This window comes from Anser brachyrhynchus (assembly GCF_964034855.1).
Source record: "Anser brachyrhynchus genome assembly, chromosome: 5".
Lineage (NCBI taxonomy): Eukaryota > Metazoa > Chordata > Aves > Anseriformes > Anatidae > Anser > Anser brachyrhynchus.
Window position 1 is genome coordinate 37854841 of NC_137699.1, and position 27398 is coordinate 37882238.

Below are 27398 nucleotides of genomic sequence, written 5' to 3' on the forward strand. Positions count from 1 at the left end.
GAAATGTGGCACGAGAACGAACTCCACCAGAAGAAAGGGAAGTGGGGGGACGGAAAATGGAGCAGAAATCTTTTGGGCACAGCGGAACAAGTGGGGGGAGCAGCAGGTCTGCGAATGCAGGGTGTCTGCAATCTTTGTGGCAATTAGATTTAATGGGACAGAAACGTTTCTCTCCTTTACGTCCCCTCCTCCTCTCAGCCCGAGGGGGAGAAAGGAGGGAGGTGGTGATGGGGGGGTGACGGGGTGGGGGGAAGATTTGAAAGTCTTTGACGTCAGCCTTGCCCTATAAAAAGCTGGCAAGGAGCTGAAAAGCAGAGAGCAGAGCTCGTGGCAGAGCGAAGATGCCAACCCCCAACATCTCCACCTCTGCAGCCAAAGGCTTCCGCAGGGCGGTGTCAGAGCTGGACTCCAAGCAAGCCGAGGCCATCATGGTAAGACAACCCTACCCCACTTCTTCCCCCCCCCCCCCCCCCCCGAACAGTGCAGCCTCTCCTCTAGCTGTAGGCAGTGGCAGGCAGGGATAGAGAGGCCAATGCTGTCAGTGGGGGGCTTACCCCAGCCCTGGCTCCAGGCTGGCAGAAGAAAATTACCCACATGCTCCTCTCTACATATTGGTACGTGTGAAATGCAAAGATTTAGGGGGATGAAAGCTCAAACGAACATACTTCTACCCCCTTGCAACCAAAAGCAACTTAAAAAACCTCTAGACCTAAGGCAGGAGTAACAAGGTATCACCAATGTGTAATGCAATTTGAAAACTTTAATGCTCTTGCTGATTGCAAGGCAATAAATTGCACAGATTTCACCTGTTATAGCTTAATGAAAAAGAGTGCCTTTTATTTTGGGCTACGTGCAAGGCACAGGCAATTTGCTCCGCTTGTTTGCAGCTGCTCTGTCCCAATATATCCTTCCCCTGTTTCTATTCATGCTCCTCCCTGGATTGATTTAGGGCCCTGGTTTTACCTCGGGGAATACTTCTGCACACACCAAAGCTACAGGTGTAAGGGAAAAGAGAGGAAAACATCCCGCTGGGCTGCCATGTGCCTTTAAAAACCAAATTCTGGTGAACCCCTTGGACAGTCTGTAGGGACAATCCCCACCTAACCCAAATGGCTGGGACCCCAGGGAAAGGATGGAGACTGGTGGCATGGGACAGCCCTGCAGGTCAGGGACATGGCCAGGCTGTGGGTGGCCCTTAATGGCACAGGGAGGGGACACCCCTGGGATGCATGGTGGGAGGAAACACGGTGGAGGTAGCAAAACATGTTTTGGAGCATGTGGCATGTCAGAAAGGAAGGAAAACATTTAGCAAACAAAGAGGTAAGCTCTGTTTCTCTAATAGATGAAAACTGGGGAAGGCTTCTGTCTCGTACAGCCATTTTCACCCTGGCAAAATAACAAATGCTCGTATGGTTCTTTGAAAATGGGGATATTCCAGGCTGCTTTGTCAAATCAGTACTCGAGACACTGGCTGCTGCCTGGTTATTGGGCAGGCTGGGCTGCTGCAACGTGTTTGGTGGGAAGCAGGGCACTGAGCAAGGGGCTGCAGGAATCTAGGTTCACTGGGTGCACAGGCAGGAGCGCAGCCACCTGGATGAGTGCCTCCTCCAGCCCAGAGCAGACATAAGACCTCAGCACCCCTTCTTTGAATAGAGATTCTCAGAACAGCAAAACCAAATTAAAAAAAAAGCCAAAAACCAAATTAAAAAAAAAATCGAAAGCCCTCTTGCCTAGCTTAGGAGATTGCCATGATCCTATGGTTTATTCTGCTGGTTTGTATCAAGTGAGGGGCATGGCTCTGCACTTATATGTGACAGCACGTCCCCAGCCTTCATGGAGTCCTCAGGCCATTGGCCACCCAGCCCCTGCCCACCACCACGTCAGCTCCAGCAGATCTGTCTCCCCTCTGAGCTTTGCAATCCCAGAACTCTTCCACACCAGAAGGTGTTTCACACATCAGCTGTGCCAGCCAGAGATAAAACTCACCCTGTTGAAAGTCTTTCTGTTGTATATTTAGATTTTCTACTGCTAATATGTTTTTACAAGACACCTTGTAGCTGCAGCAGGGCTTTGGTTGCAGTGTTCAAGCAGATGGCAGCTATATGCCAAAGTGCAGGAAGGATTGCCCAGGACTGTTGCAAACAATGAGCCCAAATGCTTTAATTCAGAGCATTGTATTTTTAATGGTTATTCTCAGGCTGGACACTCAGACCAGCAGCAATTTCAAAGTAAAAACTAAGTACTCCTTTGTACGAAGTGAATGACATCAGACTCTAGCCCCAGATAGGTAAATGTTTTACAAAAAAAATTAAACTTATTATTGTAGCTGGATAGGTATGCAGGGAGCTACTCCGTGGGGAAACTTGGAAATACTACATAATAACACCTTCCAAAGAATGGAAGGCATTTACCACGACAGATCAGTTTGGGTACTTTATATGCAAAAATGCCTAAATCCCCTCCCAAAAGGAGATATTTCCCTGATGAGCACAAACGTGAGAGGCAGTGGAGACAATGTTGAGAGGGAAAGCACACAACCAGGCAGCAGGCAGACAGACCCCTCACCACCCTGCTGCTCTTCTCCCTAACAAAATCCAGCCTTGGTCATATTTTTCTATTCTTTTTTAAACTTCCCCACCCAAACCATGCTGGTGTAGAGCTAAGCAGCTCCCAGGACCCCTCAACAGAGACTGGACCCCCTGCTCCTGCCTGCCAGTGACACAGGTTCTCACACCATCAAACCTTTCAGTGCCTTTTTTTAGGCTGATTTACAGCCTAAACGGCCGGGGGGGGGGGGGGGGGGGGGCGGGTCTGGCTCCCCTCCTCTGCCCCTCTCCATCCCAGAGGAAAAATCATATTGCACCTTGGGGCACAATGCAATAAAACTTCTGTAGCTAAAGCATTCTGGATAGCTGCAGAGCGCAGATCCTGGGGCTAGCACAAGACTGTTTGCCCTGCTTATTGCAGGCACCTGAAAGCAAACAGCAGCTTAGCTTTAAGCGTGGTATCAATGTAAAACACACGCTTAAAGCTGAACACATATTCGCAAGCTCTTAAAAGTTAAAGTTACAGCCCAGGATATTTATTAGATCTCTTCTCTCTTTGGGCACGAATACTGCCAATTTAGACAAGTGGCAATATGTACTTATTTGTTAGACAATATTTCTCAGTGCTGCAAGGAATAAAGTGGTTGAGGATCAGCAAATATTATTCCAGAGGGGTGTCTTTATTAAAAAAAAAAAAAAAGGGCTGTGGAGAAGCTCGTGGGCTGATGGCTAGAGGTGCTGTGTTTTCCAGGCTATTTCAAATGTCAGGGTAGCCCTGAAGCCAGGTTTATGTCAGCTTAAAGCATCCAAGAAGGTTTTCAGAGGAAACATCGTGTTGGGCTTTGAAAATTAGAGAGAAAACAGACTTAGTAGCTGAGCAGGCTATGCTTTTCAAAGGAAGACCTCAAAAATTTCACAAGATAGGTAAGGCATTCCTTGTTTAGCAGAAGCTATTTTCCAGATATTTTCATCAGAAAATGGCTGTGGGATGTGTGTTTCAGTGCAGCTGGGGGTGTGCAAGCAGCAAGGGCACAGCTGTGGGCTTCAGCTGTCCCTCAGTGTCTTTTTCTCAAATGGCTTCATGTTTATCTAACACCTCTCCCCTTCACTTCATCAGACACTTGAAAAGCATGCAAGATTGTTTCTGATTTTTAGTTTTTGAAAAATATTGAAAGCTTTTGCTATGGAAGTTGAGGGGAGAAGCCCACTTTAGTCATACCACAAGCATATTTTGCACAGATTTCCCCCAAAGCTCCACATTCCTGAGTTCACTCCTAATGCCTCGGTCCTCCTCCTCAAACCTTCCTCTGCAAAGTTGGGCAAGTCAGCACAACCTTCCCCATCTTCCCCTGTACAGACACCTTGCTCACATCTCACCCAGCTACTGGGGTCACCTCTGATCCCCTCTAGCTCTATTAGAAGTGTTATTTTTTTCTGTTCTGCCTCCAGTCTCCACGGTTCATCGGTAGACGTCAAAGCCTCATCGAGGATGCCAGGAAGGAAAGAGAGGCTGCAGCCGCAGCCACTGATGCCGCAGAGTCCACAGAGACCATTGTCTTTGAGGAGAAGGATGGGAGAGCCATGCTGAACCTCTTCTTCATGCTCAAGGGAGCCAAAACATCACCACTGTCCCGAGCACTCAAGGTGTTTGAGGTGAGTCCCTAACTGGTTTCACTGGCCTTGAGGAACACACTATACTTTTCATGGCGGTTCTGTGGGAAATAACACTTGAGTCTACCAAAGACAATTCAGACTGGGTCTGACTACTGCAAGTTACAAGTTAATTGTCTGCATCATCTCCCCACAGTCATGCTTCACTCATGCCCTAGCATGCTCGCACTAGGAATGAGCCCTACCTCTGCACTTTAGTGCTTTTATAACACTCTGGGCTGGATTTTGCTTAATTACTGGAGTCAGCCACACAACTTGACACCCACAATCCACACCCACATTGCTTGTAGCATACTGACAGCCCCCTCTACTGCTCAGCACTTCAGCTTCATGCACAGGGCTCTGATTCCACATTCAAAACATGCTGTGTGCCCTGCATGGTTACAGAGTAGGTCCCCCTTCTGCAGTACTGCTCAGCACCTGGGTCAAGGCTTTGTTAGTCTCTGATTTGTGTGGTAAAGGTTGGTTCCCCCACAGAGGTGCAGCCTGTAAATGGCTTTAACATCAAGGGAAACTCTTAACTTGTTGAGCTTTATTTTCCCCCTAGCCAGCAATATAATCTTCTGTTATCTAGGATCTCAGTACCACGAATGAAAAGACTGAGATAAGCCATGGCTATTTGAACAGGAACCAAAACATGACAATTTACATTTATATAGTGCATTATCATCCAGAAAGGATCAAAAGTGTTTTGCAAACTTAGGGTCTGAGCTATGTTTTTTCTATGGTAGTTTAATCTCATTAACTTCAGCAGAGAGGAGAGGACAATTTGTTCCTATTAATCAGTCACGTGGGTTGTAAGGGACATCCAGGGGTCTCTGGTCCAAACTTCTGCTCAGAGCAGGTCTGGTTGCAGCAGATTGCTCAGGGCCATGTTTGTTGCATTTTGAGTATCACCAAAGCAGAGATTCCATAGCATCCTTGCAAACCCCCGTGTGCTGTTGTTTTTTTGTCTTTTTTTTTCCCCCCAATGAATTTGCTTTCAGTTTGTGTGCATTGCCTCTTGTCCTCCTGTCATGCACTTTTAAAATGACCCTGGCTCTGTCTTCTTTACACCCTCCCACCAGGTACTAGTACACAGCAATCTCTCCCCTGAACCTTCACTTTTTAAGCCTGAGCAAATCCAATTCCCTTCCTCTTTCTTCATATAACACTGTGCTCCAGACACCTGTACACCTTGGCATCCCTCCACTATACCTGTTACAGCACATCAATGCCTTTCTTCTATGAGACACAGCACTCCAGATGTAGTGTCCCTCATCCCAGATAGAGAGGAGGAATCACTTCCCTTGACCTGTTTTCTACAGTCTTGTTACTACACTTCAGTATGTGGCTGGCCTTGGTCGTCACAAAGGCACGCTGCTAGCTCATATATTGATATACATTACTATAAAACACTTTCTCCATCACAAAATGCAACCATTTCTGGGATAAAACCAGACCATAAGCAACACCATATAGCCAACCACTACACAACAATTATATTTGGGGGATACGCATTTCCCCTTAATCAGAGGACATTCTGGCTATAGAGCATGCAGCGCTACCTCTGACATTTTTGTGAAAAGTGCTTCAGATCTTCAACCATTACAAAGCATCTTGCATCTTCTCTACAAAAACTATTTCGAGAAAAGTTTTTTGTGCAACATATGATTCTTGTCTTAAGACCAAAAGAATCTGTAACATACGCCTATGAGAAAACAGTCTTGGCATTGCCATGGCTGGGTCTCCTTCCTAAGAGAAGTTCAGAGCTGCCAGAGAAGGCATGAAAGATTCATCAGTGTAACATCTCAAATGTAACACACCGCTTAGAGGGTATGAAACATGGAAGTATAGGTTCTTGTAGTTGGTAGATTTTGTTACAGTGCATCTATAATTTAAACAATTTTTAAATGTAAAGCAAGAAGTAGGGGCAGTTTATGTCCAAATATTGTTTCTTTCTCATGCAAATTACTTGCTACATAAAGATCTCTCCTGGTAAAAAAGCTCTTTGAGCTTGTCACAGAGAGAGCTTTAAAGATAATAAAAAGTCAAGCATGTCAAGCCACAACAGAGAAAGATTCATTTCCTAGATCCCTCTGGCAATGCAGGTACAAGATATGAAAGCAGATGGGCATAATGACATTTGCCTCATCATGAACCAGGCTGCAGGGAAGCTGGTTTCACTCTGCTGTATGTGTTACATGCAGCCAAAGCATAGGTAATGCAATCACAGCTGTCAGATTAATGCAAAGGTATTGATTGTTGAGGGGACAATGTAATAGTGTAGTTGGTAGATACATTCAAAAACACAATCCTAAATTTAATTTACCTGTGGCATTGCATCTGTTCCCTCTCATCTTTCTGCCTCTAATTAACAAAAGAAATTGTGTCCTTTCTTCTACCACAGGTCTCCCAGAGACATTGGAAAGGTTGGGTCATTGCAGGGACTTGGGCTTATACTAACAGTTTTCACAGAGCTGAAGATAATATCCAAAAAAACCTACTAGGGCCCTTCAGAAAACTATAGACTGTTTTGTCTCATTCTTTGAGTGAATTCAGTTCTGATAGAGCCCCACATTAACAGTACTAGAGTCTGGACAGAGCTCAGCATATAGCTGGATGTAGGCAGAACAAATGTTCTTCAAACTCTTCCTCTGCTCCTCAAGAACCCTTACAAAATAAACGAACAGAACAAATCAGTTTCTCTTACCCTTTTGATCATTTCAGCATTGAGATATGAGTTTCACAGGCGTCTTCATATCAACAACTATTGGCAAGAGTGAAGCCAGACTCTTCTGATGTGGGGCATTAAGCAGCAGTGAGATAGTCAAACATTTGTGATGTAGGCACGGGGACCTCCATCTCCATCATGGGCCGGCCCAGGCAGCTGCGGTTCAGCACCACGGCCAGCACCCCAAGCCTGCCTGAGCCTGCCCCTCCTACATCAGCGCCCCCAAATTTAGGAGACTGAAGGAAAAGGGGATCATAGGAGTTGGCTTTTGGCTCTGTCGATTTGCCCTCTTGATCCAATTTCCTCTGCCACTGTGAAAGTTTTCTGCTGGTAAATCACTGACCAGCCCAACTGATTGTCTGTCCAGAAACAAAACCCATGGAATTAATAGGTAAGTGTTTACCTCAGTTAAAAAAATAAAAAGGACAATGGGGACCTCCCCCCACACACACATCTTTGGAGAGTACCAGTAGGTGTTTCATGTGTTACAGACTTGTTTAATGTTTTTGTTCTCTTTCTCCCTGTTCTACAAGACATTTGAAGCTAAAATTCACCACCTGGAGACAAGACTGAGCCGAAAGCCCCGTGAAGGGACCGCTGAATTGGAGTATTTTGTGCGCTGTGAAGTCCACAGCTCTGACCTCAATACTTTCATTAGCTCCATCAAGAGGGTAGCAGATGATGTGAGGACCACTAAGGAAGACAAATGTAAGAAACTTACAAAATATTTGATATTAATATTTGATATATAAAAGGCAGCTGCCTCAGGGTCACCTCCTTGCACACTTCTCCATTGAGTCCCATACCCATCTTCCATTTCCAGTCAGTTTTTCCTCCTTCTCTTTCCCCACAGTTCACTGGTTTCCCAGAAAGATCTATGAACTGGACAAGTGTCACCATCTGGTCACTAAATTTGACCCTGACTTGGACCTGGATCACCCGGTGAGTTAGTCTGCACAGGCACATCTTTGCATTTGAATTCTGAGCCATCCCTCAGAAGGAAGGGGCTGAAGAACAACCATTGATGCAGCTGGTTGCGGAACTGTAGTGCAACCACCACCACAAGAGAATTTGCTCCAGCCAGTGATAAATGTTATTGGGTTAAAAATTTAGTAATTGATTAAAAATCATGTCTCTGTTCCTATTTGTCATCCCAGGGCTACTCTGACCAAGTATACCGCCAGAGGAGGAAATCAATAGCAGAAATCGCTTTTCACTATAAGCAGTAAGTCTTTCCTAGCATCCATATAGAAATAACACCATGACAATGCAGCCTATTGGGAACTCTTTATGCTACTTGCATGAGACTTCTTGTTTTGTCCTCCATTCAGCCTTGCCAGCTCCTCATGTGTTTTTCTCCATGCATTTCAGTTTCTTCCTAATTTAAAAATGTCTGCAGTCCTTAATTCATACATGAATAAAGCCAGAATACACCTCCTGCATAACAAAAGCTGCTCATAATTCCATCAGATCTCTAACTTCGTTTTGAAACGTAGCATCTCTTTCAGAATATCTAGTCTCAACTTCAAAGTTTCACATACCGAAAAATATACCACATGCCTAGAAAATTTGTTCCCATGGCTTATTATCCTGGCTATGGAAGAAGTTTTTTTTTTAATTATTTAACGTTTAATATTTTAAGTGCAAAATGATCTTTGGTAGCTTTAGCTTTCACCCAGTGGATCATACTTCTTTCTACATACTACCTAGTAGTCTTTCAACTGCCAGATGGAATTCTGCTATCAGACTTTTTTTTTTTTTTTTGCTGTGCTGGCATTTATAGAATCTTAAGAGGTTTGCCTCTTAACTGCCTCTGATAAATTAAGCAGATTCCAGTAATGACCTCATCATGGTCTTCTATAGAATTAAGACCATCTCTTGTACTCCTACTTAATACTTTTGTTCTGACGTATGCAGTGATAGCTCTCAATATTTTTGCTACAACATCAGTCAGCTCTAATATTCAGTTGGGTTTGTAAAGTATTCCCTAGATCCTACTCAGTAGTGCTGACTTCCACTGTAATGTCCCACTCTCTAAGCAGGACTTTAAATGTAGATTCCTGTAGAGAGCCATGCTGAAAGCAGGCTGTGGAAATTATCTGGGTCCCCTTCTTTCAGCTACCTATGCAACTGATGTATCCCAGCACAACTTACTGCTCTGTTTGGTTTCATGTTTATTGCAAATTTGAAGTCCAGAGTACACCCATTGATATTTTTGTCCTGTACTAATACTAAATGCATGGAAAGTCACTGTGCCAGCAACGATGCCCTGAGGCACCCAAGAAAAATGCTCTCCTAAGATAATGCAAACATTTAGTATGCCTTCTCTTGAATCTAGTCTGCAGGTTAGCATTCACAGTCTGCTGTGTAACATCCCTTCAGGCTGTGAATGGAACAGAAACTATACTTTATCTCTGTCATATGTGAATATCTCATATGTTTAAATACAGAATGGAAGGATTTAGGAAATACAATTGTTAATTATGAAGTAGAAAAGGCAAGTGTCAGTCTTCAGTTCCCATTTATAATATTGCTAAGATTCATTTTTCTTGCTGCCTTTAATCTCACTGACAATACATTTTTCTGCAGTTCAAATACATTTAGTTTTCCTTATTATCTGCTTTTATTTCCCACCCACTGATTCATTTCCCCAGCCATCAGCTCCCTGTAGCTCAGGCACACAAAATTAATTTCTCACAAAAGGTTTCCCATTTTTCTAGTAAAAAAACATTTGGGCTGGAAAATCCTAGTCCAGCTAAGCTTTTGCTCATCCCTTGTTTATTTATAACCTCTGGTTGAACTAATGCTTTTTTCTGTCTGTATTTGTTGCACCCGTTTGTTGCAAATGACCCATTACCAGAGGCTTGTCCTCCCTGTCACTTGGTTTGGTTTAAAGAAGATTAATCAACATCATACAGAGCTTCTCCAAGGGGCTTCCTTCTCAATGGGGAGAGCAGCCTGCCTCATGCCCTGCTGCTGTCAGTAATGGTGTGCTTGCCTTGCAGTGGGGACCCAATCCCTCACGTGGAGTACACAGCAGAGGAGATCGCTACCTGGTGAGCACTGGTTTAACCCACAGCCTTTAGTGGCTTCAACACCAAAGGCTAGGAATTGAAACCTAAATTGTTCTGGTATGATATTTTGAAAAAAAGTACCAGGAGCATAAATATCCTACTTAATGATTTGTTGTAAAAGCCACTAACATGTTGCAAGTTTATTTTTTTAGATGGTAGGGACTGCATGCAGGAGAGCAAGCTGTCTCTAAAACAGTGATGCTCTGTCTCCTTCTCTCCTGGGGCTGTACCAAAACCACATTCACTCCGCAAACTGCAGGAGTTTCCTCCAGAGGAGCTTAACCAAAGAGCCGGTTAGATCAATTTGGAGTCCTGCTGGGTACTCTGACTCCTAAACAAGGTGACCTCCCCCTTATATTGACTGTCTTCATAGTGCAGTTTCAGAAACTAATTTAGAGGGAATATATTAATATATATCCAGTTACTAGCTTGTATATGGTCTTCTGACCCTCAGGTCAGTGCAGGTAGGTCTGTGCAGACATGACTACCGACACTGCAGACTCATTTGAATATGTGTACACATTCGTGCAAACCTACAGACATACAAAGAGACAGACTTAGCAGTGCAGAAAGTACAGGCAAGAAATCTAGAGGCATGAGCACTTGGCAGCATATAACCAGAGGGCATGAGCGGCCAAGCCACTGAATGTGTCATCTCTCATCCTGAAGGAAGGAGGTGTACAGCACTCTGAAGAGCCTATATCCAACCCATGCCTGCAAGGAGTACCTCGAAGCTTTTAATCTACTGGAGAAATTCTGTGGCTACAATGAGAACAACATCCCCCAGCTGGAGGAGGTCTCCCGCTTCCTGAAAGGTGGGTACAAGCCTGGGATGGAGCAGAGGAAAGCCCAGGGGACCGAGCTCTAGGTCTGCCAGGGCTGCAGATTGGTGGTGACAGCAAGGATGGGGAAATTAAACATGGAGGAGAGCACGAGCTGAGACGTGGGAGAAGAGCTGGTGGAGGTTTGTGCATGGCCCAGAGGACAGGGTTAGACCCCAGGATGTGGGGGCTGCAGCTAAACCTGGTGGGCTACACCTGAAGGCCAAGCCCATCAATGACCCCTAACAAGCAGAAGTTGCTGCTCAGTAGGAGCACAAACGTCAGTCTGGGCACTGAAGAAGCCCATTAGTTTCCAGCACTGAAGATTTTGCTTTCAGTGCTGAAAACACAGGATACGAGCACAGCCTGTGAGCTGTACCCCCACCACAAGGGCCACATGCACTGTTTCAGAGAGGACCGGCTTCCAGCTCCGGCCCGTGGCCGGCCTGCTGTCCGCACGGGACTTCCTCGCCAGCCTGGCTTTCCGTGTGTTCCAGTGTACGCAGTACATCCGCCACGCGTCCTCACCCATGCACTCCCCCGAGCCGTGAGTACTCCAGCAATGAACATTTCACTCTTCCCTAATGGGCAAGCTATCTGCTGCTGATCATGCTTTCCTCCTTCCCCTGGGCAATGGCAGGGACTGCTGTCATGAGCTGCTGGGGCACGTCCCGATGCTGGCCGACAAGACGTTTGCCCAGTTCTCTCAGGTAAGGTGGCCATCTGCTTCTTCACCCCGAGAACACCAGGCACTAGGTGGGACACCAGACTGACCTCGGTGGCGTGCTTCTGGCAAAGGGGTCCAAAGATGTTGCCTGGAGGAGAGCTGCTCCTCTCCAGACTTCACCTGGGTTTTTACTGCACCAGCAGCTGGGCACATTTAACCTGAACACAACAAGCCCACAGGAGATGCATGGCAGTTCAGGGAACTGATATCTGCTGTCTCAAGGCAATAAAAACTGAGCAACCTGTAAGAGCCTCATTCACACCCTTTTGGTAACCATCAAGGAAAAGGTGGGTTTGAGGAAAAGAGGGCAAGGAGTGTTTTGCTGGTGGTAAAGGAAGGGGATCCCAAAAACAGTGCATGGAGGTACTTGCCTGGAAGTGCAGGGGGGCAGCTGGACAATGCCTGGGTCAGGAGGCACTAGGCAGGAGAAGGAAGAGGCCACAAAATAATGTGCAAAACCAGCATTTCAAACAAATGGTTCCAGCAGGAACACTGGAAAATGCGAACAAATTCCCTGACCTCAACTGCAGAGCAGGCTATGAAGTAGACAGGAATTCCCAACAGCAACAGCCTATTGCTGCAAATCTATCCTGAGGTCTACCCCTTCCCTTGTCTTTCCAGGACATTGGTCTTGCATCTCTGGGAGCAACTGATGAAGAAATTGAAAAACTGTCAACTGTAAGTTTTTCTCTCAGCATCATGGAGGCCCTGACCTCTCCACCAGCATGTCTATGGTACTGGGGGGACTGGTACAGCCTGGTGTGCCCACATTTGTTAGCTTAGGGTCCCCAGCCCTCTTTCACGATGACCACGTAGAGCAGAGATCAGTTAAACAGCAGAGCTCATTTGCACATTAACCCAATTTTCACAGGCACCAGAGTATCATCAAGCATCATATTTCTAATGACAGCACTGCTGGTACCCTTTGGGATGGGATTAAATTAAATCCACTTCCTCTGGCTCTGCCTCAGCAAGGTGACCCATCCTGCTCCAAGGGCACCATGCGATGCCCAGGCATGCAGGGACCAGCCTGAGGACACCATGTCTGTCCTGACATGGCAGCAGTTTCACTTAGCACTCTGGCAGGGATTGGTGCAGGGTATGGCAGCAGGATATTTTCCTCTGTGCATTTGGTGGCCACGTCAGACACCAATTCCTTCAAACATCCCCAAACCCTTGCTGCAACACAAAGGCTCAGAAGGGACAGGGAGATGAAGAGGAAGAACTGTGTTGCCCATGTGTTTTTCTTTTTCTTTCACAGCTTTACTGGTTTACAGTGGAGTTTGGGCTCTGCAGACAGAATGGGATAGTCAAAGCCTATGGGGCCGGGCTCCTGTCATCTTACGGGGAGCTCATAGTAAGTCTCCTAACAAGTTACCTCTCTCCTCCAGACCCTATACTGCAAACACCTTCCTCCTCTGCACAGCTGCAATGACTTTATCTGACCTGTTCTCCACCTCTAGCATGCATGTCCTCCCCAGTTCCCCTCTTTTTATGCTGGCATTTCCTGCCTGTCTCCATAGCACTCCTTGTCAGACGAACCAGAGGTGCGGGACTTCGACCCCGATGCTGCTGCTGTTCAGCCCTACCAGGACCAGAACTACCAGCCTGTGTATTTCGTATCTGAGAGCTTCAGCGATGCCAAAAACAAACTGAGGTAGGACTGGGCACTGAGGGAGACCTAAACAGGGATACAAACCTAGAATATCAAAACAGGGCTTGGCACCTCAGCTACTTTGAGTTCAAGGTCTCAGAAGCACTCTAGAAAGTTAGGTGTTTCAAAAAGTTAGGCCTAAATAGGCATTCACTCATTTTTCACCTGTAGTAATTTGCCACAGGGCCCAGCTGTGGTATGATTTGCCCAAGTGTTGGTCTTGAGGGCTCAGATATGGAGGAGTGGGTCAGAGGGGGAGGTACTCATGGAGATAGGACTGAGGGAGTGAAAGAAAGGACAAACCTAGCTCCCTAGTTCTCATAGAAAGGAGTTAAAGACCATCTCCAGTTCCCAGGAAGGCCAAGCAACATAACAGTGGCAGGTCCAGAAATCAGAGACCCAAAGCACCCCCAGGACCTCCCCTGCTTCCTTGCTGCAGGAAGGCCAGGTGAGGAACCGGCCAGCCACACGGGAGCATCCCATCACAATGTGTCCCTATGAAACACGCATGTTGGGTCATGTAAAAATTTTAGTATAGATGTGAAGAGCTGCTCAAAACAGTGTTGTTCTCTGAGTTTAGGAGGCAGAGAAGTGTTTCTTTCTGAGCAGCCACAGGACAACTTACACCTGTCATTTAACCAGGAAAAATCCCAGACATCATTAGTAGCTCAAGTTACATGGCACGGATATTTTTATCCATAGGTGGAAAGGAAGCTTTTGCCTCCTCATCTGGTTAATGTGTTAGCAGACCCCACACAGTATCCCACTAGTGTAATATGGTTTCCCTGTCACAAGTGACTGCAAACAGGATGGAGGCTGCAAGGGCAGCTCTACACAGAGATGTCAGATCAGAATAATATTTTCTCAGCCATCATTACAGGAGGAAAGCTCAGTCCTGCCACATTGAGCTCTCAGAGGAAACTTCTGTCTATACCGTTTTGCCTTAGCTTTGGGAGGACATAGGTTGAGACTAAGCACCACATGACATGCATGACTTTGCAGGTCCTGTAAATGGGGTATTTCACATAAATAATGTGGCAGGGATTGCTCTATTTCAACTTCTGCTTTTATGACACTCACTTGCACCACTCATGTAACCCAGAGTCCAGCTGCTCCAAAGCAAGCACCTGGGGAGCCCATCCTCTCACACACACTAGGCTGCTTTAAAAAAAACACCCAACTGTTGGCTCATGAGTCATTTCCTTCCATTTAAAAGGGAAAAATACACCACTTCATCAAGATTAGGCTATAAGGTTTTGGCAGTGACAGGCACTTTAAACAATCCTCTTTACAGACCACACAGATGTTACCCTATGAGGTGAAAATATTAAAATGTTCATATTATTTGCATTACTGGCAGCTACCACCATGGGATTGATTAACAACACTACCCCTCAAGAAAAGCTCTTTTCCCAGAGTTCTCCAGGGTGGGCATGCACCCACAGAACCCTTCCAGGCACCCACAGAGACCTGAACACTTCACCAAGGTGTCAGGCGAAAACATTTGTGTTAGAAGGCAAGTTTCTAACCGTCAGCAGAAGAAGGGGGGATGAGAAGTCCAAGCAGTTGTGCTAAGCGGCAGCACTGCAGGTGACAGCATTAATAAGCTGGGTGAGATAAGCCACATCTTTCAGGAAGCAAACTAAGTGGGTTTGCAGAAAACCCCTCCACTTGCACTCATTTCCCTTTCCTGCAGCACAGCAGCCCCCCTCAAGCACCAGCCTGCAAACTTTGGCTATATGGCCCCCAGTCTTCTCCTGAGACAGTGGGGTTTTCACCCTAAATCCCAGTAATTCACGGTTAGTCTTCCCCACAGCACACACAACCATGGGAGAAAGCAATGCGTTTCCCTCTTCGTGCAGACACATAGCAGCCACAAGAGGGTACCCTAAGCTAAGCAATTCAGGAGCAAAACAGTGAAGCCTCAGCAGCGAGCACGCCTACCCCAGCATGCCTCCCCACATCTTCCCAGACCTTTTCAGCACCAGATTTTAGCCACAAGCACCCACAATTAAATGCCCAATTCAATGTCAAGAGGTAAAGAGAAAACACAAGCCTACCTTCAAGAATACACATGCTAGCCTCTGAGCTGAGCATGAGAAGCGTCCCTTGATTTCTTTTCACCATCAGCTTCACGATCACTGGGCCATGTGCTTCTTTTAAAAAGGTATCAAGATCTTGCTCTTGAGGTGCATCAGGCAAAGTCAAGCTTGTCACTGAGATTCAGGCTTCAGTTGACCTTGGGTGCAAAACAGTTCAACTTTGCTCAGCTACACAGCTCAGGTGATGCCATTCCCATCCCCTTGCTCAGGTCTGAGCTGCTCCTGTCAGTCCCACCCTTAGCATGGCCTGCAGCCAGTCATCCCCTCCCCGTGCAGAGATTAGCAAATAAGCGAATGTCAGAAAGGATTTAGGAATCTAATACTATAATACCACACATTTTCTCTCCAATTAGCCTCTAAATCTCCTTGGCATTTTTGAAAAAGAAAAAGACAATTAAAGTAGAAAGTGCCTGGAGATAGCCACAGGGGAATAAGCGCAGTGCACCCTCCAGCGTGGTGCAGACCCTTGCTTTTCACCCCAGGAAATCCACAAACTCAGTGCCCCCCTTGCTGAACAGGAGTGATTTCAGCTAACCCTACAGCCCTATGAGGCTGGAAAAATGAGAAACCAAACAATTCATGTTAACCTAGATATTCTGCCTAAGGGAGGCATTAACCTGTTGTTGTCTGGGTGAACAGTGATAAGGAGGAGGAAGAGGAGGGTAGGAGCCAGGCTCCAGGACTCATTTCTTATGCCAAGCCCTCTGCACCCTTTCTTTCCTTGCAGGAGCTATGCGGCACACATCAAACGGCCTTTCTCGGTGAAATACGAGCCCTACACCCACAGCATCGAGCTGCTGGACAGTCCCCAGACCATCCGCCACTCCCTGGAAAGCGTAAGGGATGAGCTGCACTCGCTGATTAATGCACTCAATGTCATCAGTTAATATGAGAACTGGGCTCCTCCCTGCCCCTCTTCCCTCACAGCCCCAAAATGCCCTCACCTAGCTCCCAGGCCATTACTCCTACCTGTTTTCTCCACACATTTGCACTGCTGCCTGTCACCATGCTACCCCAAGAGTTTGTCTCCTTGGTATGCAGGGCCAGCTCAAAGGAGGGCAGAGGGATGGACCCAAAGCCTGCTGGCTTCTGGGGCAGCTTTTTTAGGGACTGCTGGGAGAGGCTTGGCACAGACCAAGCTGCAAAGTTGAAGTCAAGACTTGCGTAAGGAAAAGGAGGAAAGCTGCTTTATTGAAAGCTAGCTTTATTAAAGAAATAAGAGTTTTTTTTTTAATTTTAATTTTTATTTTTTTTGCCATTTGAGAGAATAAACTAACCCACTCTATAGCGCCAAAGCAACTCCACAAGGGACCACTGGTCTCCACCACCTCCTGCAGCCCTCTGTATTTGGGAAACACTATGCCACTAAAAGCTTTTCTGCCTCAACCAATTCCATTAAATTTAAAGTCTGGGCTTCCAGCCTCCCCTCAGCTGCTTGCACAGAGGCTGCGGCGAGCATTGGAGCCTCCTTGAACCTCCCCAGTGACTTAAGTCAGGAGCTACCTGCCCGGCACAGAGCAGCCCTAACCTACCTGCATCCTCCCCAGCACAAGCACCACCTCCAAGCCCTCTTTTAAAAGCTCCCACACCTGGGACCCTGTAAGCCCCCTTTCCCATCAACAGGGTCAGGCTCTGCAGCTTCAATTGACTACTTAATGCCTCCCACTTCTCACCTTGACAGGCCCACCTGGGCTGCAATTTCCCTGATGAAGGGACCAGCAAGGGGGACACACAGATCACAGACAGCTGCTCAGGAGCCCAGCTGCTGTGGCTTACAGCAGATAGCAGTCACAGCTGTTGATGTTCAGGCATGCTGGTGGCCTTGAGCAACCTTGGTGTCTTGAGTTTATCAGTTCTTGCACTTGTGTCCCTTGGGATAATTTCACACGCTTTCGCTTTCCCAGTATTACACAAACATAGCATCACCTTCTTCTTAGATATCCTAATATCTCTGTCACCTGATGTCACTCAGGTGCACAACCAACTCTACTGTTTGTCATTTCTGAGGAAGGTAACTTGGTCAGGATGCTCAAACCCAGTTTCGTCTAGCTTTCACTCCTGATATAAATGGCTTGATTTGACCCAAAGCTCTCAGTTTTCCTCCCCCTGCTTCTGCCCTTCTTATCTTCTCGCAGGCTGTCTCATAATCAAGTGGTTTGCTCAGAAGTGTGGCCCAAGGTTATACATCTGTGCAGTATCAGAGCTGAGTTTGGGATGCGCGGAGGCAGCTAAACAGCTGGGGGGACAGGGGAGGGGGGAATTACTTGTAGTTGTTCATATCGTCAGTTGTTACATTTCTGTATGAACTTTCAGAATCCTTGTCCGCCTTACATGGATTTTTATCATTTTTTCTGTAAAGAATCTCATGGTTTAGTGGTTAGGATTGGGCTATTGAACAGGTATCCTCCAACACTTAAAAGTAACATTACCCTTCAGTGTTTATCTCTACTGTAGCTGTCATAATAGCTTACAATTCATTACACTTTATCCTATTTCAGGCCTTCATTTACATAGGTTTGACCCTCAGTTCTCCCAAATTTTAACTACTTAGTTGCTGACAGCATATAATTTGTCTCCCACCTGATTAAAACCTTCCTTTCTGTTTCCCCTCTTATATGAACCCTTCCTAAATTCCTCCAGCACTCACACACTTGCTTAAAAGAGCATTACAGAAATTGGCAGCTTGGCATTAGGTCTAGCTGCTTCTCCTCAAGTTGTTCCTCCTCCGAGGATTGTCCCGTAAATTAATAAAACTACTGAGTTCATTCAGTTATTGTAATTTTAGAACATTTTTCCAAAGCTTCAGCTATGATTTCCCAGTCTGTGTGGATTCAGATCTTGAGCTGTAACTCTCAAGGTTCCCTTAAGAGCTGTAACAATTTTTAATTTGGGTTCTTAAGTTATTACTATTACATTAAGCAGCTGCAGCAAGCTAAGCAAGGCTAAGGCAGGTTAGGTCATGGGTTAGCTATAATGCCACAGAAAAGATGCTCATCTGGCCTCCAAATCTGTAAAGGTCTAAGGGTGGTCGCCTCTGATTCTCCAAGGCACTTTACAATCATTATCTGCCTTGTTAAATGTCTCTAATTAATGCAATGTATAAAAAGAACAAAGCTGTTAATATGGAGTGAGGAGCCAAGTTAAAAATTCTTGCAAACTGCCGGAGACCTCAACTCCTCCGCCTTACTTCAGAGTTTGCATCACTGCACCGTGACTTTCTCAGCTGCTGCTTGCTCGTGGGGCTGTAGTAAAATCTGTTGCCCTACAAAAATAGAAAATAAGCAAAGCTTAAAGCATACACCAGCAAGTAGTATGCAGGCACATAAACAGATCTGCTGTGGTTACGCGTGTGAGCACAAGCGAGCGGCACCCCCTTGTTTCTGAGAGCTGGGATGATGCCGGGAGTGCTGAGCAGGCTGGGCGCTGGGCGGTTTTCTGTGTCTGTGCTCTTGGCACGTTTATGACTGATTCCAGAATGATTTGGCCCCTTAGTGAGACATCTGAGAAACATGAGCCCATTTGTATTTACCATTGCCCTCGTCTATTTAGTATCTTAGAGGATTTATCCTATTAGTAACATAATAAGTCCCCTTCCATTTTGTCTCTAAGCTTGTTATATCCAATTTTGGATACATTACTTGGCCCCTTACTTCGTAATCTATGTATGAATTTTATTCTTCTTTCTTGTTTTCCCATGTTGCCTCTGAGCCTTGATTTCTTTCTCATCTTGCCCTAATGTTTCAGAGTCTTGGCCACAGTTCACCAAGGAGTAGGCTAGGCAAACAAAATATGGAAGGGTTGTAAACCAGTCCCTGATATGTCACTGCTTCTTTTCTACTAATATCAAGGGTAATTTTTCAGCCCATCATTTTGGACATCGTCCTACAATTATCTTTAGTCTATTTTTAATAGTCTGGCTCATTCTTTCTATCAGTCTGGAGGATTGCAGGTGATAGGGAATAGGCAATCTTTGCTTAATCCCCAGGTTACTCATTAGGACTCGAGTTGCTTCACTTACAAAACCCCCTCCTTCATCTCATCCTACATCAGCTGCTGTTCCATACCTATGGACAATCTTCAGCAGGATTTTTACAGTTACAGTGGCTGTATTCCTTTTAGTGGGAAAAACCCAAAACCTTCCTGAAAAGATATTAATGGTGACAAAGAGATATTGATACCTTCCTTTAGTTTGACAGCTTAACTGCATGATCCATTTGTAGTATTTGCCAACATCCTTTGTTAGCTAATGCAGTAGAGTTGGCAGCTTTCTTTTACTAGTTCACTATTACATCATTGCACACCTTATGCAGTTTTTACTTATGTCCTCCATCTCTTGCTTTGTTTGGGGCCAAATAAAAATTCCTTGCACTCTTTTTAGAGTACCCTGTACCCTTTATATAAAATTATGACAGTCTAAGATGATTTGCTGTCATTCAGCTGGCCACAGTATTCATTCCTTTTTGTCTTCTATCTGATTCCTGGTTGGGGCTGCAGTAAATAAACTTGGAATCAATTTATCTGCTTGCTCATTAAATTATTTCTCAGCATTCATTTCAGTCTTCTTATGTGCTTTAACATTCTTTATGTATATTTGATTCCCACCCTCCCTCTAGGCTCGTAAAATAAACCTCCAGTTCTCTATGTGGGTGTCCCACTGCTTGCCATCACCCTTCTCCCTATCAGGCATCCAGGAGCTTATGCCATTATCAACATGGTAGATACCTGTAGAGACATACTGGATTTATATCTTTTACTGACTTTGATGACAGCCTGTGCTTTTGCTCCTTGGCATGATCCTTGCTCTAGTTTCCCTACTATTTGTCCCTTCATTCCACTAGTAGCAGTATCCCGAATTATTTTTCCTCCTTGTTCAACCTTAGAACTCCTATGAGTGTACAATACCGTTGGTTTATTACTGGTTTCCTTTCAAAGGACAGTCACATTTTAATCCATTTCTTCTCTTTGTGGTTAAGAACAGAGTATGCAACTAAAACGATGAAAGGTTCGAGGACCATCACAGCCCAAACCAGGCTTGCTCATGGCCAGGGAAATTTTGGTACCTATAGGGTATTAGTACCCATTTTCCTTCACTATTTTTTGTGACAGTACTGCTCCCACAGAATCAGCTCGTGCTGAAATTCTTATTAGGAATGACTTTCCTTCAGCCAGGTGTCTAGTGCAGGAGATTTTCAAGCAGCTTCTTTCACTTTATGTAAAATGTCATCATGATCCTTCCTTCAGCTCCATTCCTGATTCTTCTACTGTAATTTTCATAATGTTTTGATAGTACTAGCAATGTTATGGATATGGCACCACAAGAAATTAAATCTTCCCAGCACTTTTAGGAGTTGGGACTGAGTAATGGGAGTCTTTATTTCACAGAAAGTCTAAGCTTCCTAGCATTGATCTTTTGTTTTACCACTTCCAATTCCCCAGCAGTTACCCTGAGATTGCATTAATTGTGCCATGTTCAAATCGACTTTAAATCCCGTTTGGTCTATTAATTTTAAAACTCAGATACTTCTTTCTTGTACCTCTTCTTCTGTAGCTGCACTCCCTAGAATATCATCCAGATAAGATAATTTCTTTTCTGTGTCCTCTGGAGACTATCATTCAAATGCTTTCCTAACACAAGCATTTGCAGCAGGGCAGGTGCTCGGCCCTGTGGGGTGGAAGTAAAAGTATATTTTTTGTTTCTTAATGTGAAAGCAGCTCTATAATTTGGTTCTTCCCCTGCATTTTGCCGTATGGGAGTTAGCTGTGAATTGCAGGGGTGCATTTTTGCCGCTAGTTCTCCTAATTCATCCCCTGTCCAAGGAGCCTGACTCAACATCGTGGCTGCCAGGGGTGATGGAATGACCTGTGCTCTGCTGGGGTGGGCACATGGTCTCAGGTCGTGCTGATATTCCAGCAACTTCCCATCAGCTCATTAAAGGCTCTCCATCTTCCCCAGCTCATGGATTAATGCTAATGCTGCTGCTTGCACCCCTGTCCTACCTGTCTGCTGGGCAAGTTAGTTAAACGCGCTTATCAAGGTGCCCAGTGTATGTTGAGTAAAGGTTGGTTGAATACATGCTCTTATCAGCCAACCTCTTAATTCCCATTGAATTCAAAATTTGAAGCAGTTTCTCTAAGTGCTACAGCTGGGCTTTCTTTCAGAGGCTTAATATCTGCAGCTACCTGCCTTGGAGTCACTCCTGTCATTGTAATAGCTACAGCAGCTGGTTCTGCTGCACCTGCCAGTCCCAGGATGGCAGTCAAAGTTGTTGTGGGATATGCTGCTATTCTCAACTTCTCTTTCTTTTCCCATTTGTTTGCATCATCCCTGAAATCATCTTCCTGTGATGGTTCCCAGTCTAGTTCTCTCCATCACTTCCTGCTGATACAGCAGTTATTTTTAATTTTTGCATCCCAATCTGCTTTTACGAGTGTCTAATTTTAGCTTTGCTTTTTCTATGATCAGGTCCCTTTTGAGCTCTCCCTTGCTCCAGGGTGAAACACGGCACTATATATGTTAATCTATCCACTTCTGCAGTTTCTCTCTTTTTCTAAATTCATCTGCTTCTCTAATTGCCATTGCATCTCCTTACTGCCTTCTTGGGCCACTAGATGGTATTCCTTTTCTAAAGACAAAAGTTATTATAAGTTATTTGATAGACCCTTTTAAAAGCATGTTTTCCATGCTGGAGCAGTTGATATTTTGGTGTTGCCTTGGCTCAGCCAGCTCAGATTATTGTTACTGCTTCCCATAACAGCCCCACTAACAGGGATGGCGTATCCTCGAGTCTCGCTCCCTGCTCTCCCGTATCAGGGAACATTTGGCTTGTATCACCCATCGGCTTCCTGTGGGCTGGAGCAGCACCAGGAGAGGCACCCACAGCCCATGATGTAATCTCTGATATTGTTGGGATTTCCTGTAGCCCTCTGCTATTCCCAGTTTTATTTTTTTCCCTGGGTCCTGTTAGAATTTTCCCAAGCTTTCAATTTCATCTTAAGGTATCCCTTATGTATTGTGCACAAGGCTGGCTGAGTTTAGAGTTGCTTTGGGAGCGTTAAGCAAGGACACTCCGAAGACAAGATTTTAGTGAGGACATATGTGTCCCCCAGTCACACACTCCACCAAAATATGATGTGAATTCCCTTTTCCTGACAGTGGAGCGGATGTGCAGGATTATGTGGCTGCTTAGAGCCAAACAAAAGTCCTTTGGGTTGGGTTATGGGAGCCTTCATGCTGTTCCCCCTGGCCTCACCAAATGTGGCTGTGAGCTCTATGAAAAAGTGACCAGGAGAAAGCCGAGGGGATGGTAGATGGAGCATGGGCTGGGCAGGCAAGGGAGGAAGACAGGACAAAAGCCCTCCTCTGAGCCAGGCCCCAGTATACCCTTCCAGTGTGTCCCAGTGCATCCCAGTGCCTTGCTGAGCGGTCTCTGCTGTTGTCACTGCTGCTGCTGTGGATGGATCTGTCTTTCTGTCTCTCTGCATAAAGAAATACGACACAGATTTATTTTTCATTTTGGAATTGTGCTGCTGCTGACATGATATTAAGAATAAAGAATATATTTCTGGTCTAGCATCCCGAGTTTGGCTCTTGTGTCCTTCTGCTTCCCAGCTCCAGGCCTGCCATCCAGCCTGCAGGCAGGGCATGAAATACAGCCTGGGGCCCACTGGGGCCGGAGGGCTGCAACTTGCTCTCATGTAGAATGTGAACTCAGAGGTGGAAAATGATCCCTTGTTTGTGGACGAGCTGATCTAAGCCTTTCTTTGCCAGGATATTACTAATTGCACAATTATGCACAGAACAGTAGTTGGGAGGTCTTTTCTTAAATAGTAACACAACAGGGGTCTTGCCTTCACTACGTGCTTTCTCTCCCAGCGTTTCCCACTATTTCTGTTTAGTTCCAGTAATGTGAATAGTGGAGTATTTATTTCAACACTGGGAAGATGCCTTTAGTGAAGGTTGCAAATGAGTTCTCTGCCTATGCCAGAGCCCGCTCTGTGCAGCTCACTGAATGCAACCCTCTTTGAAGTTTATGTTGGACAAGGGGGACCCCAGCTCCAGGAGATTGTAGAGGGAGATGCAGAGTTATGGGCAACTACTGCTTTATGTGCCTCACTGCAAAAAGTTGCTCGAGGAAAAGAACTGGGTAAAACTGAAGATAATCCACTGTGATCACAAAATACATAACTGATTTACCCTCTGGTAGCAGGGATCCTCATGTTTTCCCCAGGCATAAAACAGAGTCTGGATTGCAAGTGACCGGGCTAGGCAACCTTGGTCCTAAATATACTGAACACCTTCCTAAAAGCCATTAGGGATGGATCCTGCTTGCTTAAGCATGGGAACTATTTTAGATGACTTTTTGCTGCATCCACATGGGAGTAGTGGATGGGACACAGGGCACCCAAGGACCAGAATGGCCCCTGGAGTCCACAGGAGATGCCCAAGGCCACATAAATATTTCCTACTCCAGAGTAATCCCTATGTTTAAGGAAACAAATTCCATACAGTGCTACCAGCTTGGCTTTTACAGGAAAGCCAGGCTCTTTTTCTGTTAAATCCTTTCCAGAATAGGCGATAGAGGTGGATTAATGCACTGCTGACATGGGTCTGGACCATGCATCCAGGCACCCCAGCACCGTCTGAGGGGGAGTTCCCTCATTTAGGACTTGTGAGGATGCCCTGTATCTTCATAGCGCTCATTAAAGTGTTACAGCTGTAATGAATTCATCTTCATTACACGCCTGGGAGGTAGAGGAGTGCTCTTGTCCCTGTAAGAGGCTGACAGATAAAAGGAGGCAGAGAATCAGAGAGACTCAGACCAGGCACAGAGCCTGAAAAGTAATTACATGCCTAAACAGCTTTGGGAAGAAGCGTCTAAGTGGCAGATCTGGGGCTTGAACCTCTATCCGCCCTCTCAGGACCCAATCCTTCTTCTTGTGCCGTGATGCTACTGCTCTGAAGAACTCAATTATTTACAGTTCCTATAGTGGCAGGTATGCACACGTCCCCATTCCCCGGAGATGGGAATTGATTTGGATAAGACTGTGGCTGACCTGAGCTGTCATTTGTATTCCTAATACAGCTCAAATCAATTATTTTTCCCCAGAGATTGGACAAGGTACTGCACTTTCCACTGTAAAGAATTCATTTTAATTTTTTGTACACTTGTTAATTATATTTATTTCTTTTTTCTTTCTTTTTTCGGGAGGGGGGGGGAGGAATGCAGTTTTCTCGAGGAAAGCCAACCTTTTGACACTTTCACAGCATGGCCAAAATCAGAAATGGCATGGCCAAAATCAGAAAGGATCAGAAATATCTTGAAAACTGACTGGGAGATATTTTGGACTGAATCTCACTGAACGGAGAGCCTTACAAAGCTAAATTCTGAAGTCTAAATTTCAAGCACACAGACCCCATATCCACAATACATCCCCCTGCTCTATCACACGCTCCTACAGGTGATGCTCTTAGGACAGAGCAACTGGTTCTGGAGCTCATTTAAAACACAGGTGTGAGTTCGATGTCAGCCATGGGGATGCAAGACTGGACATGCTTAGAGGTGAGCTCCTGCCCCTGACGCAGTCACGGTCCATTCTCATTGATTTTCCTGACAGATAATGAAGCAAAATCCATTTTTCACTCCTGGCATTAGTTCTACTGGGTGTCTTTGTGATTATTTTCTCTGTCAGCTCTCTGGGCACAGCAGGGTGAATTGATCTACAAAATATTTGTAGGGACGGTGAAGGATTAAGTATCTCACACAGATAGCTCAGTGCAACAGTTGTTACTCGGGACTTTAGAGAGAAAAACAGGGTGGGGAGAGGGAGTTGTTCATTTTCCTTCCACTAAGGTCAGCCTTAAATAACTCTCCCACCTCCCTCTGAGGCCGAGACAAGATAATAAGGACAAAAATGTCAGAGCAAAGCACAGGGGCCCCTCTATTTACAGCAAAGGCCAAATCGCTAACGAACAGATCGGAGCTTGCTTTCCAAACACCGATAAGCGGCATCTTTGAATTAACGGCCCCGGTTCCTCTGCTGCCGTAAATCAGCGTGACCCTGGCTGCCCGCGGGGCTCCCCGCAGGAGGAGGGGGCCGCTCACCCCTCCCAGCCCCGGCGATCCATGTGCCTGTCTCCAACCCTCCCCTTCCCCAGCCCCATAACACTAACAAGCCTTATCAGTAGGATTTACACCTCCTTGTCTAGGAACCCCTAGGCAAACCCGCGGACCGGTTACCGGTGTGCCTCCAAATCCTGAAAGTAGCTTTAAGTGCTCCAAATGATCCACTTAGCTGGGGATAATTAATAGCATCAGAGCTGGGAGCCCCAAAGCGGGAGTGAGGGGAAAGGAGGAAGTTTGTTCCAGAAAATGGGGTTTCAAAGCTTCCTACTGAAACCCAGCAGAAAATGCTGTGCGAGAATGAGCACACTGTCCCTAAATGTCCTCTTACAGTATCACTTACAGACCTCGATTTTATCATGAGGGACGCTATGGCAGATGTCTGTGGTGCACTCACAGCTGCAGAAATGAGCAGTGGCAGAAAACACAGACGTACCTGACATGGTACTTTATTTTCAATCTGTGGGACCACTTTACAGCAGGGGACAAATCCAAAACCATCCCTTCATTTTTTTTTCTTTCCTCTTTTACCACCTTGCTGCGTTGGCTGGTTATAGCATCCATCACTCTCTGCCATGTCTGCTGCTCTCTGGTGGCCTGCCCATGCTTTCCAGCAAGGTGGCTGAGGACCAGCTTTCCTCCTTCTCTGTTTTATCAAAGGCTTCTCCAGGTTGTCCATGTCTTTGCTTTACAAGTGTTGCCTATTGCTGTCTGTTGTGCATGCCCTGGCAGTGGCACCACGAGACTTTGCTGCCTACAGCTGTGGACACTGGAGAAAACTCCCTGATGCACTCCATGGCCCCTCTCATGGTCATCTCCTGAGGACCAAGTCAAAATCCTTTTTGGTTGCTCTCACAGACTTCCCCAACTCTGATCCACGAAGAAGGACAGATGTGGTAATGGTGCTGAAAATGTGTATTTTTGGATTGGTGCTGATCAGGCTGTTTATCCAGCCCTTCTCAGCTCTGTGGAATTTATTTGCTGCTTTTGCTCTTCATTACTTGTCCTCTAGCAGGGTGTCATCACCTCTTCTAATGTTTCTCTATCTACACGAAGGATTACTTTTGGGCCATTAATAGCCACAGATTTCATCTCATCCTCATTGATAAACAAACCAATTTGTTCTGCTAATAGCTGTGTCTAGGAACTATTAGCAGCTCTTAGGAACTATTTCCACCTCTACCTTCTCAAAAAGTCTGTGTCCGGTAATATTTTAACAGGGTTAAAAGGAGCGTACCTGTGTTTTTGATCTCTATATATAACCTTCCCAAGATGGATTGGGAAGATTCTGAGAGCTTTACACTAAAGGTCATTAAATTCAGTCTGCTTTGCTCAGATGGCTGTGCTTGTGTGAGGTTTGGGTTTGCAGAGGCCAAGGGGGCTTGGCGAGGTGCAGCCAAACCATTTTGCCTGGGTGGGGGTCCCAGGCTGGCCTAAAGTCAGGGTTTCACTGCTGAGAGGTGCATAGTGGGGTGGGCAGAAGGGTTGAGTTATAGGAAGCTGACTTCAAAACCGCATCACAGATGGGAAACTCCTGTCTCCTAATGAAAGCTGCTGGTGCTTCAGAGCGGCTCCCTGGAGCATCTTCTACCAGCAAGATGCATCTCCAAAGGTGAGGATGTACTCACAACCCTCTCTGAGTTCTTCTGCAGCCCCTTGGCTGTTAAAGGTTAACCCAAAGATGATGGACGCCAATGGGAAAAGCCTGGTTGGTTACACTAGGCTTTGGGTTACACCCTCCATTTCGTGAATCAACCCTTTGTGCTCTAAGCTGTGAGATAACGTCCCTGGCCTGGAAGAACCTGGAAAATTGTGAAACCTGCAGTCTGGTAGGAGCATCTCCCTTGGGCCCCATGGCCGGAGGGGAGATGGGGACAGCTCGTGAGCCCTGCACCATTATGGCTGTCCAGATTAGTTTATAGAAGGAGCTGGGATTACTTTTATCCCAGTGAGCAGCCCACTTGTCCGC

General features: G+C 45.8%; 1 protein-coding gene and 1 long non-coding RNA gene across 2 annotated transcripts in view; one reads left to right on the plus strand and one right to left on the minus strand.

Annotated features, from left to right (window-relative positions):
- LOC308196747 overlaps positions 1 to 16968 on the minus strand; it is a 34601-nt gene extending 17633 nt beyond the window's left edge. The window contains exons 1-2 of the long non-coding RNA XR_013952374.1: positions 16841 to 16968; positions 15267 to 15445 (exon numbers count right to left, since the gene is read on the minus strand). This is a non-coding gene — a long non-coding RNA (uncharacterized lncRNA). The remainder of the gene's footprint in view (positions 1 to 15266; positions 15446 to 16840) is intronic.
- On the plus strand, positions 242 to 16847 carry TH (tyrosine hydroxylase). The gene is made up of 13 exons (XM_080596248.1): positions 242 to 431; positions 3996 to 4199; positions 7464 to 7638; positions 7784 to 7872; positions 8088 to 8155; positions 9936 to 9986; positions 10674 to 10819; positions 11237 to 11372; positions 11466 to 11535; positions 12174 to 12230; positions 12814 to 12909; positions 13076 to 13209; positions 16036 to 16847. The coding sequence occupies exons 1-13, from the start codon at positions 342 to 344 to the stop codon at positions 16193 to 16195; spliced, it is 1476 nt and encodes a 491-aa protein (XP_080452374.1). The 5' UTR covers positions 242 to 341; the 3' UTR covers positions 16196 to 16847.
- Positions 16969 to 27398: the final 10430 nt, after the last annotated feature.